Genomic DNA, 16,831 nt, shown 5'->3' on the forward strand with positions numbered 1-16,831 from the left:
TTATTAAAATAATAATTAGTTCTTTAAAAACATATTTCTTGTTTCACCATCAAAAATAGACTCTGGAACAATAAGATTCAAAGAATCATATAAATATTTTGCGACTGCTGGTAATTCAACTGTCTCTTCATCTACTGTTGTTCCTGTTTTTGAAAATAACCTTGTTACTCCTGTTGAAAGAAGTTTATTAATTTCATTAATATAATGGAAAAATGTATGAGCTAAACTATTTGATTTAACAATAGAATAACATGATGCAGAAATATTATTAACAATAATATTACCATTTTTAGTTAACGGTGAGTATGCACCAATTATTTTTTTAACAGTAGAATCAACAACTTTTACTTGAATAAATTTACCATCTTCAGTCACTTTATTAAGACATTCTCCAACTTTAACTTTTTCAGCATATACCATTAAATCACCATATTCTTTACAATTTCCTTTATAAATAAAATGTTGTGGTGTTATATCAAGTGATGTATCATCTTCTAATTCTAAATGAATAAAAGTTACTTCTGTATCAGGAAGTTTATGAAGGAATGAAGTAACTTCAGATAATTTTGGAATACCGTTTTCTTCAGAATATACCATATCCCCAATTTTAAGATTTTTTATTTCAACTGGACCATTTGAGGTAATAACAGTTGTATTTGGAGCAAAACATGCTGGTATTGATCCAGCAACTGGGTAATAATATCCTCCCTGTTGTACAGGAACAGAAGCTTCACCAACCTGAACAAATGTATCTGATCCTTGAACTGGATCAGAAACACCACTTGTTCTAGCATAACCTCCTTGTTGTTGAACAACTTCTAAACTATCTCTTACTCTTGGTTGAGAATCTCTATGAAATTCAGTTACTTTATCTAAAATTCTTGTAATATCATTTGGAGAATCTAATTGAACTATAAATATTATTAAAATGATTAATTTTTTTTTAATAAATAAAACAATAACTTACCATCATTATTTTCTTCTGCTGGATCTGGTAAACAATTAATTCTATAAACAGTCAATCTATATGAACCATTGTCTATTTGTTTAATATTTGTAATAAGATCAAATCCAGTTTGTCTACCATCTCTAAGAACTTCACCACCACTATATACTTCACCACGTCTAACTATAGGTTGACCAATTTCTTGAGAAAATCTCATACCATCATAACTACAACATTGTAATCCCATTGATCCATCTTTTTTTTGCATGAATCCTCCAACCCATGAATTACCATTACCACAGCTTTGACTTGTGAAAGTAGATTCACAACTAGCTATTTGTGATGGAGCAGTAGGTAATCTTGATTTTATTTTATTAAAATCATTTTCTCTAAAAAATCCATCTTCACCTTCAGGGATAGCATTAAATTTACTGTCATGAAGAAAACCTTTACCACCATTTAATCCACCAAAACATTGTGGCATAGCACAACCAAGAATAGCTGAACCTGATGGTGTAACTTCAAAACGAAATGGCATTCCACTACCACCACATGAAGCACTATCAACAATACATTTAATTGTTATAGTACATAAAAGAATAATAATTTTAAAAATCATTATTTTAATGATAATAAAGATGGTTTAAAATATTTTAAAATAAGAATAGTTTTAAAAGTTTAAATTCTAATATATAGCCGAGTATTTAATGGTTGGAGATTATATAATTTACCTGATATAAAATGCGGTTACAAATATTAAGTAAAATTATCTTTTACAAATGATTATCGTTAACTTTTTCTGCCCAACGGCAAAAGACATTGTTTCAATTGAAAGTGTGTTAAAAAACGACCCTATTAATTATTATAATATTAAAGATGGTAACTTAATGACCTAATTACCCAAATCATTGTATCAAATAGAATAATAAAAATAAATAATATACAGGATATGTTTGTTAATTAATGATAATGTTATTATTTAAATAAAGAAAGTATATATTGCTAGTATTTATTAGATAATATTAATAAAATCTTTCTATTTTTCCATTTCTTTATTTTTAGAGATAGGTGAAAATTGAATACTAATTTTACTTGAAAAGATAAATTTTTAAAAAGAAACTATCCAATCATAAATTACAATATATAATAAAATAATATATTCAAATATAAATTTTTTTTATAATTAAAATAAATAGATAGAAATTTTTATTTATAATTGTAATGTAATATTCAAATAAATGAGTTTGATTATTAATTTTTAAAAAATTTTGTTAAAAAATATATGGTAACATCAATAAATTATTTCATTAATACAGATATCACTCAAAAGAATGAATAAAAAGAAATATAAATATTGATGTTGTAAAATATAGAAAAATAATAATAATAAAAAATATTATAAAACTAAAATATTTTAAAATTTTTTTCCTTAACCGGATTTCTTTTTATTTTTTTTTACAGGTTGTGCCGTAAAACCAATAGCTTGAGCTGGTGCTGATAAGTCGTCTTGACCCGACTTAGCTTTTATAACACGAGATCTTACTTCATTTCTTTTCTCAATATATTCTCTATAAACTTTACGTACCTCAACAGAATCACCAAAATTTGTAGAGAAATAATCTTCAATGTCAGCTGGATTATCAACATTTGAAATAAATTGACAAAATGCCATTACATCTGACTCAGATTTATGACTTTTAAATTTATCAAAAAGCCATTGTTGTAATTCATTAGCTGCTTCCTCTGCTCCAAAAGTTGATTGAGTATTAGTATTTTTATTAGAAGAAGACGAACCTTTATTACTACCACTTCCATTATTTTTATTATCATTTTTCCATACAGCTCCAACAGGACGAACAAGAGTTGTTGGAGATGTTGATAATGGTTTATTTTCAACAATTTCATTTTGTTTTACCTGAACAGTTGTATTACGATTTTCATTTGAATTATTCCAACTATAATTGTATGAACGAGAATTTGGTGTTGTTGCAGAATGTTGTGGTAATGGTCTTTCTATTGTTTGTCCAGTTGCTGGTGCTAAAAATTCACCTAAACTTAAACCAATTGGTACTTTTCCTGTTGGAATATCGTCATCTGGTTTAATATTTGGTGATTCCCAATTTTTAGAAGATGATAAAAGTGTTGGTTTTTGAATATTAGTTCTTCCATGATATTCAGTATGTTGATAATTACCATTATTATTATAATTAGAATTTTTATTAAAACTTTTCTTTTTAGTATTTTGTGGTACCCATGTTCCACAATGAAATGTTGGAATTTCTTGTTCCTTATTATCACCTTTAAATATTATAATATATATAAAAAAATATATTTAAAAATTACCTATACTTTTTTTTGTATGTGACTGTTTTAATGTTGGAATTTGTTGTTGATTATTATCATTAGTCTCATTTTTTTGTATTTCAGAATTATTAACAACATTATTAGTTGTTTTATTTCCACTTTGAAAATAATTAGAACGTTGTTGTTGATTGTATAATTGTTTTCCAACTAAATCTTGAGAAAAATTGCTTATTTGGAGATCGGAGTTAAAGTTTATATTATGAGAAACTGTTTGAGTTTTATTAATATCATCAAAATTTGAAGATTGTTGATTGAAATTTCCAGTTTTTATTTTATCTTTTTGATATCGTTGTGTAAGAAAATTTGTATTAACATAATCTTTAAATTGTTCTGTTGTAAGTTGAAGATTTGTCTTTTGTAAAACAGGATTTGTACGAAGATTGGCAACAATCTGTGATATATGTACTTCAAAAAGACGTGAAGCTTGTTTCATAATTTTTTCTTCATTTTGGAAGAAATATATCCATTTAGATGAATTTGGTATTTCCCCAACTCCTTTTAATATTTTTTGAATAATACTATATTCCTCTCTGGTACGAGGAAAATATGCTGAAATAAAAGGAATTCTATCATCTGCAGCTCTAATTAATTCAACTAATGTTAACCATCCATTAAATGGTAATTGTTCACAATGAAATTTTAATAATGGTGGAATATGAAAATTTATTAGTTTAAAAATTAAATCTTGAGCACAAAATGGTCCTTTTATATCACCAATATCATTCATACAAATCCATCTTAAATTTTCACGTTGATTAAACCAATTTGTACATTGTAAAAGCTGTGAAAATGCACTCATTTGAAAAAGCGATTGAATAATTTCTTCATTAAATCCCAAACTAAGTAATCTAAGATAATTTACTGGATTATTCATAAACATATTTCCTCCATTAATGATGGGATTAGTATTAAAATTTGGTATAAGTTGGTCCGGTAAATTTTGCAAAGGATTATTATTTGCGACACTAACAGGAGGGATGTTAAATAAATTATTTGTTACAAGATTAGGATTAATATCTATATTATTTTGTATATTCATAACAGGATTTTGTGTCTTTCTTGTATTATTAAAAGAATTATTCATAATTGATGTATCCAAAGAATTACCTATATGTCCTGATAAATATTCTGAATGTCCTAAAGCAGTAGTAGAAGTAGAATTATTATTATGATGTTGTTGATAATCTTCACTACTAGTTAACTTTGTTGAAATTTGTGACAAATAATCGTTAGGGACATCAAGATTATCTTTGAATGAATCAAATAAATTATGAGACTGAATAGTTGTGTCATTTTCAGAGTATAACAAATTGTTAGAAAAAGTTTCTACAAATTGTTGTTTATCGTTGTCAATATTTAAAGATTGTAGTAATGTTTCAAATGCGTTACCATTATTTTGTAATAAAACATTATTATTAATATTTGACAATGGTTCAGAAAATGTATTTATATGTAACCTATCATTTTGGTGAAAAATATTATCAAGTGAACTATTCAATGGATTAAATTCTGATTGATTATTAATATTAAATATTTCATCCTTTATTGCATTTTTATAAACATCATTTTGTAAAATATTAATTTTTGATGAATCATATATTTTATTATCACATACTTTTTTTTCATTAATTAATGAGGTTTCCTTATTCCAATTGCGTTCATTACCTGTTAATTCAGTTTCCTTTGCATATGAAATATCTTTGCTATTTTTAGACTGTTGTATATTTGTTGGATAAATATTTGTATCAAATATTTTCTTATTATCAGCTCTCCAATTGTCATCAATCTCACTTCTCATGACACCAGACTTTCCAGGAAAATATTTTTCCGGACAACGAAATGACTTTTTATCACGATCTGGAAAAATACTACTATTATCTCTCCAACTTTGATTGAGTGGATTGTTAGAACGAATAACTTTTTTTGCAGAATAAGTGTCTATTGACGTTGTTAATAAACGTGAATTAATATTTGAAGACTTTTTTGACTTTTGAGATACATGTTCCCATCCATTTTCTTCTTTATTAATAGATAAAGAATCTTTTGATGTATTCATTTTTTCAGTAGATTTTACTATTTCACTAGTTACACAATCCATTGATTTAAATGTTTTTTTTTTATCACTAAATAAATGACTATTTACTAATTCTCTTGGTGATGGAGCATTTATACTATTCATGTAGCTAGTAAATGCTTCAGGAGGAATAGACATTATATGGTAGTAAACAATGCTTTATAATTGTAGAATGAAGTGAAATCTTCAAACTGAAAAAAAAAAAATTTCATTATATATTATAATTAAATAACTATATATGTAATATATTATAATAGTATTAAAAAAAAAAGATATTATTTATGGGTAAAATATATTAAAATTTCAACTAAAAGATGATATAACAATTTTTAAATAATATGATATTTTATAGGGACCATATAGTTAATATGACTGTAGGGTTTGATATATATTTGCAATAATATACCATTGCCATGACAAATGTTTATATAAATAAAATAAAAACGATACCTAATAATATAGGATAATATATGTTTCATTAGTAATATAGCTTTTAATAATTAGTAAAGGGACACGCAATCCTTATCTAAACATATATAGAAAAAAAAATTTATACTAAAAAATTAAATTAAAAGCGCATTTAAAATATTAATTTTATAAATATTCAAGGCTCTTTATTGACAGTTTCAACATAGTCAGCAGTTTTTGCTTATAATTGTTATATATATATATATATAATAAAATAACGTCAAATGGATCTATAACAAAAAAAAAAAATATTTATAATATTTAACGTATGCTATTAGTGATGTATTTAAGAAAGTATTTAGGCAGAATAGGATTATAATGAAATTAATTGAAAAAGAATAATGCAGAAATGATTGGACCAACAGATGAAGTATGTTATTACATCTTTAATATAATTATAATAACTTTACATTTTAATTGACCAGATGATAAATTACGGAAAAAAGTTATTAACAACATGAAAAAAAATATATATAATTGATTTCAAAAAATGCATAATATATTTCACATGACTTTTTTAAAACTTATAAATTTTATTAATTATTTAGAATAATAATTATTCGATATATATATATATATATATAATATATATATATATCAGTTATACACATATATTAGAAATATTTTACACAACTTAACTTCTAAAAATGTAAACAATATTAATAATTAAATTCTAAGGCACCAGACATTCACCAATATCTTCTCCATATATTTTCTTTAGAATAAAAATTATATTTTTTTTTTCTTATAAAATTTTATATACTCTTTACCTAACAAATAGAAAGGACATATGTATATATATATAACTGAAAAAAAAATTTTTTTTTTTATATATTCTTTCATATGGACAATAAAGAGAGTTTTAAATAATTTTAAATTATCAATATTTTAAATCATATTATATATTATTGTTATATAAATTAACATTAATATAATATTATATAAATAAATAATTTTTATAGTAAGTAAAAATTTAAATAATTCTAAATATTATAACAAAAAAATTGTCATTATAAAAATATGAGTTATACATATATGTATATAAATGGAGTGCACATGACCTATGAGGCGGTGATAAATATTCTTTTTGAATATATTTTTTATTTGTAACTCTGAAATCTTATATATATATATATCTTTTTAATTGATATGAATATTTAAAATAAACTATTTTTTATTTCATTTACTTGGATGAAAATAACAAGAAATTATAAATTTAATAGCTTTACCCATTAAAATAAATTGTTGGATAATGTTAAAATAATTGGAAGAATGTTTTTGTTTACCAATTTTCTTTTTAAGACCATAATAAAACGAACATTATTTTGAATTTCAATAAGTTATATTTGTATGTAAGAGGCTATAATATTATCATAGCTCACTTTTCTTACTAAAATGCTTTTTGCCTATTTCTACATATATATTTATTTACTTAATAAATAAAACAAAGTATAATTTATTTTTAAAGTAAAGTAAAAAATATTTTTCTTTTTTAAATTCTTTTAAATATTTAATATTATATAATAACAGATACAATTAACATAATATTAAATTGACATAAGTACTTATTAAAAAATACATTACTTCTTATTTAATGTACATTTTCTATTTAAGCTTTAATTTTTTTTTTTCTAATTTATTTAATATATATAATTTTATGAAAAATAAATAAGACTTTTATTAAAGTGATTTATATAACATTGTCAGCTAATTATAGTTTTTATATTTAATTCTATTTACAGTAGTATATCATCTGACATTGAATACTCCAACAAAGTGCAATAGTTATACAAATTATATATTTATTGATGTCATTTTCACTGATTATTTAGATGCTTTAAATGAAATTTAATGATAAAAATGCGACTATAGTTGTTTGATTCATTTTCCGATACCATCAATATATCTTTAATAAATTTTCATTAAAAAAAAATTTTTTTTTGTTAAATATATATTATTATATATGTAAAAATGTTTTAAATTTTTATAAAATGTTTAATAATGTCAAATTATAAAGATTAAAGCTATAAAATTTATCAAATTTTGTTTTCTATAATAATCTTTCAAAAGAGACATTTTATTTATTCTATCTATTAAATATGTAATACTTGGCATTTTCGTTTTAAATAGTATAAATCTACTTAGACTTAACTATTCTTTATATTTATTTTCATTATAAATATATATTCCATCTTTTTTCTTTGGTAGCTTGTGTTGTCTTAAATTAATAGTAGTAGGAAATAAATATGGCATAAATAAAAGGTCAATTTCTATGAGGTAACCTATAAAAATAAGTTTTTTTTTTTTAAATTAAATATTTCTTGTATATTATACAAATTGTAAAAAATTTTTTTTTTACTTTATATTTAGGAAATTATTTTATTCGTCTAATTAAATTATAAAATGTATTCAAAACATATGACTAATATATATAATATTGTTTTTATAAAAGTATAGTATTTATAATAATATCGTTGTAGTATAACAACAATTTAGATATATATTTATCTATTATATTTGATAAAAAGTAATATAATTTTATTTATACTATTAAATTTACAATATTATATTACTTTTTAAGTTTAAATTTTTCCTCCTTCACGTAACATTAAATTTTTTTTTTTCTTATTGTAGATTTAAAGTATCTTGAAAGATAGAAACACAGGTCATCTAGAATGTATGGCTAATACGTATTTACTAGACAATATAACATTACAAAACCATTTCTATCTGATCTTATTTCTTTAATAATATTTTCTATCGATATATATATATATATTTAAATCGAAGACAAACAGATCATTTTATGACTTCTTTTTTATTAAGATATTTCATGTTGATATTATATTGTTGGCTTTTCATCTATATACTTGCTCATATAAGAAGAGCGGTTATGTTAATTATTTATGGATGACAATCATTTTCTAGTAATAAAGCCTTTAACATTAGTAGTAATGTTTGAATATTTATTTTATAAGTATTTTATTTAAAAATAATTATTTATCGTACTTCTTATCACTATTTTAATATTATTTTTATATATTATTCATTCACTTATTTTAAAATTTTTTAGATGGAAGCAATTGCTGAACATGATTTTACAGAAACTCATAGTGATGAGTTAAGTTTTCATGCTGGTCAAACACTTAAAGTAAGTAATTTTAAATAAAAAAAAATATATATATAATTATTTTTTTTTTAGGTTTTAAATAAAGATGAAGATCCACATTGGTATAAAGCTGAATTAAATGGACGTGAGGGTTTTGTACCAAGTAATTATATAAGATTATTACCACATTCCTGGTTTTATGGAAGAGTTAGTAGAGCACAAGCAGAGGCTATTTTAATGAAACCAGGAAATGTTGATGGTTCATTTTTAGTTCGTAAATCAGAGAGCACTCCAGGAGAATTTAGTATTTCAGTAAAATATCAAGATACTATACAACATTTTAAAGTTATGAGAGAACAAAGTGGAAAGTATTATTTATGGTCTCAAAAATTTAATAGTCTTAATGAGCTTATTGATCATCATCGGTATGTCTGAAATTATGAAACAAAAAAATAAAATATTTTTTATTTTTATTGGTTTATTTTTAGAACTGCATCTGTGTCGCGTACACATACATTATTACTTCGGGATGTTCATAATGATAATGATAACCCACTCTTTCAAGTTCAAGCACTTTTTGATTTTTGTCCAGTAGAAGAAGGTGAACTTGCCTTTCAACGAGGTGATATAATAACTGTTACAAATAAAGAAGATGCTAATTGGTGGGAAGGTAATATTAATGGAATATCTGGTGTATTTCCGGCAAATTATGTTTGTCCAATAAATAAAAATTAAACTATATTTAGATCTTTAATAGAAAAAAGAAAATTAAAATTCCTTATTATGATAACATAAATATTCACATATTGCAAAAAAAAAAAATAATTATTTATCATTGTAATCATTTTTGGAATTTAATAATTTTGACAGGAAATTAAAAATTTATAATAAATTATGAAAGACATGTTATTTAAATATAATAAAAATAGAATTGTTTGTAAAAATAGACCTTTAAAAATTAATATTATTACACGGTTATAAACAATTTATTTAATTACTCTTTTTTATCTTAATTAAATGATTTTAAAAGTAAACATGTCTTTAATAACTTATAAAATATACACACATATATATATTTTTAATTTAAAATTTTAAAATAATTTGTTTTATATTATAAAATAAAATAACGTAAATATTATAATGATTTCGTGAATATTAATGTTTGGTTTTATTTATAGGGAACCAACAATTTTTTTTTTCCAAAAAAAAAATATATATATATACATGTAAAATTTTGAAAAAATTTTTGTTTTTCACAACTTTATTTAATTTAGGGTTATCCACTTTTTTTTTATTTTGATAATTATTTTAATAATACAGTATACAGAATATTTTGTTGCGAAATTTATCTGAAATAAGTTATATTTTGTCCAAAACGTTTAAAAAGATAATATCTTAAAGAAAATTATTAATAATTAAAATTAACATTTAATTTACCCCATTGTGGTACCCAAAAGCAATGTACAAAGGTGACTGGCAACTAATGAAATCATATAATAATGACTTGGATATTTTTTTGGTGATTTTCCATAATCAAAAACATTTCCTTCATAATAATAAGGTTCTGGACTGTTTGGTGGTGTTGTGAGAGCAGAATTATTATAGGTTCCTCTATTAAAATTTTTAGAAGAATAATAATTTTGTTCTGAACGTGTAGACCAGTCCCAAATCCAATCTTGTCCTCTAACAGAAGTCAAACCATCTTTTTGCAACTTTTGTCTAACTTGTTCTAAATTTCTATCAATTTCATTGTATGGTCCATTAAGACTTATTGGTGAGGCACGAGAATCAAATTTTGACTCACCATCTTTTCCAATTAAAACGAGATTAGTTGCATCTAATGATGAACAAAAAGAACCACGTGATGGTGAAAGTTCACACCATGATTCTGGCATACTTTCACAATCTTCGGGTACTTTTGAAATTTGATTATTAGATAAAATATTTTTTTTCCCAGTGTCCATTCTACCTGATTGTTTATTGTCGAAAAATATAGACATAATAAGAAGTAATATTTTCTTTTAATAAATATTTACTCTTTTTTTTTCAATATATTTATAATCTAAAAATTTAAATTAGCTATATTGTAAATAAAAAATAGTTTAAAATAAATAAATAAATAAAATGTACATTTCTTCACAAAAATAATGTTTTGACATTATATATTAGATTGCGATAATAAACATTTTAATCAAATCGTAAACATCCTATAGTTTATAAGTTTTTCTTCATTATTTTGACTAAAGAGTATTTGTTAACATTTTTAAATAAAAAATTTTTGTATTTTTTAAATACAAAATGTTATTCAAAAAAAAAAAAAGTAAAAATTGAGGTACTTATAGTATAAAGAAAAATAAATAATGATTAATAAAACTGAACATTAGTAATTTGTATGTTACACGGATTCAATTTAATTATATTTTTATATATACAAGAAGCAGCTGGTACTATAAATTTAAAATATGATTTTATTAAAAATATAAAATATATCAAACATTTCTTTTTTTTTATATAATTTTAAAATTTAAAAAAAACAAAAATCTGGTTAGAGAGATAAAGTTAAAAGTAAAGGTTATGAAAAATAATCGTTAATTTAAAAAAAAAATTTTTTTTTTCTCAGCTAGAGAGAGTTATTTAAATAGAATGAGTGATAGTCAAGCTTACCATATAAACATCATGAAAAGAGATGAAGCAATAGCCGTCATCTGACAATAATAATCAATAATTCAAAGCATTGTGATTATAGGACTTAATATTTGACTGCGCAATATATGTCATGTGATTAAAAGTGGCACCATAGAAAAGATAATATATAAAGTTAGGCATTTAATATTATAATAATTACTATATTGATATTTTAAAATATATTTATTAAATAACTTTTAAAAAAAAATTTAAAAAAATATTATATTTAAGTATATTTTTAATAAATCATTGAATAATTTAAGTGCCTAACTAAACATAAAAAAAAGGATACATTATATATTTTGCAAAATAGATAAATCAGGATACACTATTTAAATAATATATGGAATGTTTTAGTTTTAACCATTGACCAATAGATTATTTAACTACCTAATTAAAAAATATTTTTCTCTAAATAATAATAAATTTTAAAAGAAAAGTAATTTTAAAAGATTATATTTATAATTACAACACTAGAGTAAATAAATATAGTTGAGAAGAGGTCAAGTAGATAAATGTTGGCAAAGGAAGGTGTCACTATAACCAACTTAAATAATTTTTCATTTAAACTAATAATAAAACATATTGTTCTTAATAACTAATTTTAACTAATATCATGCTTTTTAAAAATATAACCTTAACAATTGATAATGTTTTTGTTCAAATATATTATAAACATCATAAAACCTGTTTATTTTTAGATGTATTGAGTTTAAAATATAATTATATAAGAAAAAATAATAAAAAAAAATATTGTTTCTATTACAGTGTTAGATTTATAAAGAATATTAAAATTGGATAAAATACATTTTTTAAGAGCTAAAATACTCAATTTGTCACGTAGAAATAAATATGATAATTAATTGATGGTGTATTCCTCGTCAGTACACTGTAATAAAATATAACCTTTATAACCAAATTAATTATGACATCCACGTACCAAGATTGTAATGTTATATAGTGTTGTAAAATGATAAAGAGCTTAAAAATATAATAATTTTTATATGTGTATATATTGTTTTGACAGTTTTAAAAAAACATTATCATAACAAGTGCAATTGTCATGATCAATTTTCATATAAATATATAAAATATGATTGATGTACAAACATTTAAACTTCTATGAAAATATATTTAGTAATGTGTTTAAAAAATATATTATCAAAGAAACCCAAATAAATCAACTGCTATCGTGCAAACTTAACAATATAAGTAGAGGAAAAAATAAAATATTTTAATTTATATTAAAATAACAATCACGTGAAATAGGCGAAACTGTTTCATTAAAAATTATTGTCATTAAATTTTTAAAATATAAATATTTTAAAAAGATAAATTAAATAAACCATTTCTAATTTAATTATTTTGCAAATGCTATAAAATAATTATTTTTTTTAGTTATAAAAAAATTAATTAAATAAAATAATAAAATTAATTATTTCTTCTATTTTTATTAAAGGTATAAATTTGGGAAGAAAGTATTATAAAATTTTTATTATTATTATTATTAATATTATTTCCTTCCTCTATTATAATTTGTTCTAAGTGTTTTTGTAATCCATTCCATACCTTCCTATAATAAACAATTAATTAAAAATAAATATATTTTAAATATGTAAAATTAAAAAAAAAAAAGTTAATATTTACCTTAATACCTTCTTCACTTAATGCTGAACATGGTTGGATTTGCCATTGTCTATCACGAATTGAGGTTAACTGAAGAGAACTTGCAATTTCACTAGCTTTTGCTGCTGTTATAAGATCCTAAAAATAATATTACAAAAATATAATTTTTTTAAAATATTGTAAAATTACTTGTTTATTAGCAAAAATTAATATTGGAACATCTTTTAATTTATCTTCTTCCAAAATTTCTGTTAATTCCTTTAAATAAATTTATTTTTAAAAATCAAAACAATTACTACTTACCAGTCCCGTTTCTTCCAACCTTTTACGATCACTGCTATCAATAACATAAATCTAAAATTTGTAATAAAATATTTTGTTAAATGTCACGTACCAAAACATCTGTATTGTCAAAATAATTCTTCCAATATGGTCGAATTTTACGTTGGCCACCAATATCCCATACGTTTAACTTTATGTCACCAGAGACAACTGATTTTACATTAAAACCTTGGGTTGGTGTTATATGACTAACATCTTCAGATGCCAATTTTTTTAATACTGTTGTTTTTCCAGCATTATCAAGACCTATAAAAAAAAATTAATATCAATATTTTTGTAACTAAAAAAAAAAAGTAAAAAAAATATTGTTACCTAACAAAAGAATTCTCAATTCTTTATTTTGAGAATTTTTCATCTTTTTCAAAATATCCAACAATCCCATTTTTTTAAATAATTAAAAAAGAAAAAAAAGAAATTAGACTGCAAAATTTTATGAATATAAAATTGTAAGAAATTAATTTAGCTTACCAAAGAATACTTTTAACAACGATTTTAAAAACTCATTCAAATTAAAGATTGAAGAAAATGTAATATCCATGGTAACAAAATATATTTTATATATATTGCTACTATTAACATATAACCCAAGAAATATGTAGATAAAAATGGAAATTAAACGAATATTCGAACTGAAAAATTTTATAAAATTAATATAAAAAATTTGAAAAAAAAATTTTTTTTATTGAGACCTTAAGAAATTTTAATGTTATATTAATAATAAGAAATTTAAAAATATAAATATAAATTACATTAGACAATTTTTTTTCATAGTAGTTAGTTAATTAGATTATTAATTTTAGCATATGTAATTGTATTATTTTGAAGTCTTCGGTTTATTGATAAATACGAAAAAACAACACTTGAGATCAATGAAATGGTAAGAAAAATGTAAAAAGAATTTTTGTCGTTACTTGTTGCGATTTTACATGCTTGAAATATTATTTTTGATTCGTTTTTACATTCAAATTTTGTATAGTATCTATTTTTAACACATATTTCTATAATTTAATAATGAATATTAAAAAATATTCAAATAATTTATAATAAAATACCTTTAACATTTGTATTATTGTCATATTTTTCTTTCTCATTACAACTAATACATGTTTGAATGTTTTCAAGATTCTTCTTTTCTTTACAAAGAAGTGATAATTTCTCTTTAGGTAATATTTTTTTACTTATGATAATATTTTTTTTAATATTAATTTTACCATTTCCATTAAATTGTGAGTCAGTGTAATGATTGTAGTTTGGTGTGTTAATAATATGTAAATTTTTTTCATAATTTTGTTCTTCTATGTATTCTTCAAGAATAAAAACACATAATGATAAACTAAAATAATTAAATATTATCTTATATTTTTTTTTATTCTTACCCCAATATTATAGCGATATAACAAATCATCTGTTTTTGACTACACTTTTCAATCATTTTCTTTTATTTTAACTATTCTTAGAATAATTTCAATCAAATATATTACATCAAATAAAAGAATTTTTAAAAACAATATTTCTAATTATCAACGTGGAGTATAATAATATTAAATAAACAATGAAACGTTATACCAAAAAGATAAGCTTTATAATCATTTTTATTCATAATAAAAATATTTTAACAATCGAATACATTAATTGTATTTTTTTTTTTATAATCAACTATTTTTTATAATAAATTTTAAAAGGTAAGAAATATTTACAAATTTAATAATTTTTACCAACCAACAAATACTTACTTTTAAAATAAATATTTCTTTTTAAATATCATATGATAGAAAATTTTAAAACAATTGAATGACTCATATAATAAATATTTTTTATTAAAACAAAAAAAAAGTTCAAACACCATTTTTTAATAATATTTTTAACTTTTATATAATATATAAATTAAAGAAATTCAAATTCATATCTTAAAAATTTGTTAAAATATATATTTTTCTCTTTTAATATAAAAATTGAAAATATCACATCATTTATATTTCATTTTATAATAAAAATTTTTAAATTACATTTAATATATACATCTATTAAAACAACATTTTGAATTATTTTTGGATGATGAACTTTGAAAAAGTGGTATATGAATATTATATAATTATATGGATGAATGGTTTATTTTAAATTTGATATATTACCACTATTTGTGCTTTAATATTGTTTATTAAATATTATCTTATAGATACATGACATTTTGTTAAATATCTTTTAAATTTAAAAGAATGGGATTATAAATAAGCACTCTATGCGAAAAGTAATATTTACATGATAAAAGTAAATATACTTTTAATTTTATTGAAAGATTAATTCACGCGATATTATTATATGAAGCATACCTATATTTTAAAAAGTAATATAGAAATAATTCTATTTATAATAATATTAAACTTCTATCCTTTAAACAACTTTTTAAAAAGCGTTTTAATATATTTTTACATCAATATATTATTATTCAAACAAATTGATACGGTAGAACCTAAGTGACTTATATTATAAAAAATATAATATATATTTATATTTTTTTTTATTATCTTTAAATAAATAGAAATTATAAACTTTTATCTTTTACAAAAATTAATTATTAATAATATCAAGAAAAATGGTGTTTTTAAAAATAATTATAATTCATTTGGATATTTTACCTACTATTTAGTCAATTTTAATATATAATTATAATAATTAAAATTAAAATGTTAGACTTTTCATGAATAATATATTAAATATAAGTAAAACTTTTAATACTTCACAAAAAAATGAATATGTTAAAGGGATATGACACGGTAAATTTATCACTTTTTCTTAATAATAAATAAAAATAATTCTAATCCAATGTTAAAGAGTTTTTAAAATTATCTATTAAAATTTTTTTATTATTAAAAAATAAATAGTTGATTTTAATAGGTTTCAAAAATTTTTTTAAGAAAATTGGTTTTTTTTACTTAATTAAACACTTATTGTTATGACATTATATATTATTTAAAATAAAAATTTTAAAGCAAAAATTCACAATGCATTATTAAAGAGTAAAATAAATGGTAAATATAATTTTTACTAATAAATTTTTTGCCTATATAAAAAGGTATTTAGATATACGAATTTATTAATATATTACAAAAAGTAACCAAGAATAAAAATACTATTTCTATATCTAAAAACTTTTTAATTAATAAAAATTTAAATACAAAGTGAATTTTTTTAACATTATTAATCTTTTTTGCAATTA

General features: G+C 21.2%; 6 protein-coding genes across 6 annotated transcripts; 1 reads left to right on the forward strand and 5 right to left on the reverse strand.

The window, feature by feature from the left end:
* Positions 1–15: 15 nt before the first annotated feature.
* SRAE_X000259300 (Hedgehog protein family and Hedgehog protein, Hint domain and Hint domain C-terminal and Hint domain N-terminal-containing protein) lies at positions 16–1,565 on the reverse strand (the record flags this gene model as incomplete). Its single annotated transcript, XM_024645826.1, has 2 exons — positions 16–911; positions 968–1,565. 2 exons carry the CDS (start codon positions 1,563–1,565, stop codon positions 16–18), a joined length of 1,494 nt encoding a protein of 497 aa, XP_024500070.1.
* An 810-nt stretch (positions 1,566–2,375) lies between these two features.
* On the reverse strand, positions 2,376–5,522 carry SRAE_X000259400 (Hypothetical protein; the record flags this gene model as incomplete). Its single annotated transcript, XM_024645827.1, has 2 exons — positions 2,376–3,244; positions 3,290–5,522. The coding sequence occupies 2 exons, from the start codon at positions 5,520–5,522 to the stop codon at positions 2,376–2,378; spliced, it is 3,102 nt and encodes a 1,033-aa protein (XP_024500071.1).
* Positions 5,523–6,201: 679 nt separating this feature from the next.
* On the forward strand, positions 6,202–9,696 carry SRAE_X000259500 (GRB2-related adapter protein; the record flags this gene model as incomplete). The annotated part of the gene is made up of 4 exons (XM_024645828.1): positions 6,202–6,222; positions 8,926–9,003; positions 9,055–9,386; positions 9,450–9,696. 4 exons carry the CDS (start codon positions 6,202–6,204, stop codon positions 9,694–9,696), a joined length of 678 nt encoding a protein of 225 aa, XP_024500072.1.
* A 610-nt stretch (positions 9,697–10,306) lies between these two features.
* On the reverse strand, positions 10,307–10,961 carry SRAE_X000259600 (Hypothetical protein; the record flags this gene model as incomplete). The annotated part of the gene is made up of 2 exons (XM_024645829.1): positions 10,307–10,355; positions 10,399–10,961. 2 exons carry the CDS (start codon positions 10,959–10,961, stop codon positions 10,307–10,309), a joined length of 612 nt encoding a protein of 203 aa, XP_024500073.1.
* Positions 10,962–13,159: 2,198 nt separating this feature from the next.
* SRAE_X000259700 (ADP-ribosylation factor-like protein 3) lies at positions 13,160–13,996 on the reverse strand (the record flags this gene model as incomplete). The annotated part of the gene is made up of 6 exons (XM_024645831.1): positions 13,160–13,219; positions 13,294–13,410; positions 13,462–13,530; positions 13,576–13,626; positions 13,667–13,860; positions 13,927–13,996. 6 exons carry the CDS (start codon positions 13,994–13,996, stop codon positions 13,160–13,162), a joined length of 561 nt encoding a protein of 186 aa, XP_024500074.1.
* Positions 13,997–14,388: 392 nt separating this feature from the next.
* Positions 14,389–15,046, reverse strand: SRAE_X000259800 (Jumping translocation breakpoint family-containing protein; the record flags this gene model as incomplete). Its single annotated transcript, XM_024645832.1, has 3 exons — positions 14,389–14,612; positions 14,667–14,947; positions 14,991–15,046. 3 exons carry the CDS (start codon positions 15,044–15,046, stop codon positions 14,389–14,391), a joined length of 561 nt encoding a protein of 186 aa, XP_024500075.1.
* Positions 15,047–16,831: the final 1,785 nt, after the last annotated feature.

The sequence above is a fragment of the Strongyloides ratti genome, scaffold srae_chrx_scaffold0000010 (genome assembly GCF_001040885.1).
Source record: "Strongyloides ratti genome assembly S_ratti_ED321, scaffold srae_chrx_scaffold0000010".
Classification (NCBI taxonomy): domain Eukaryota; kingdom Metazoa; phylum Nematoda; class Chromadorea; order Rhabditida; family Strongyloididae; genus Strongyloides; species Strongyloides ratti.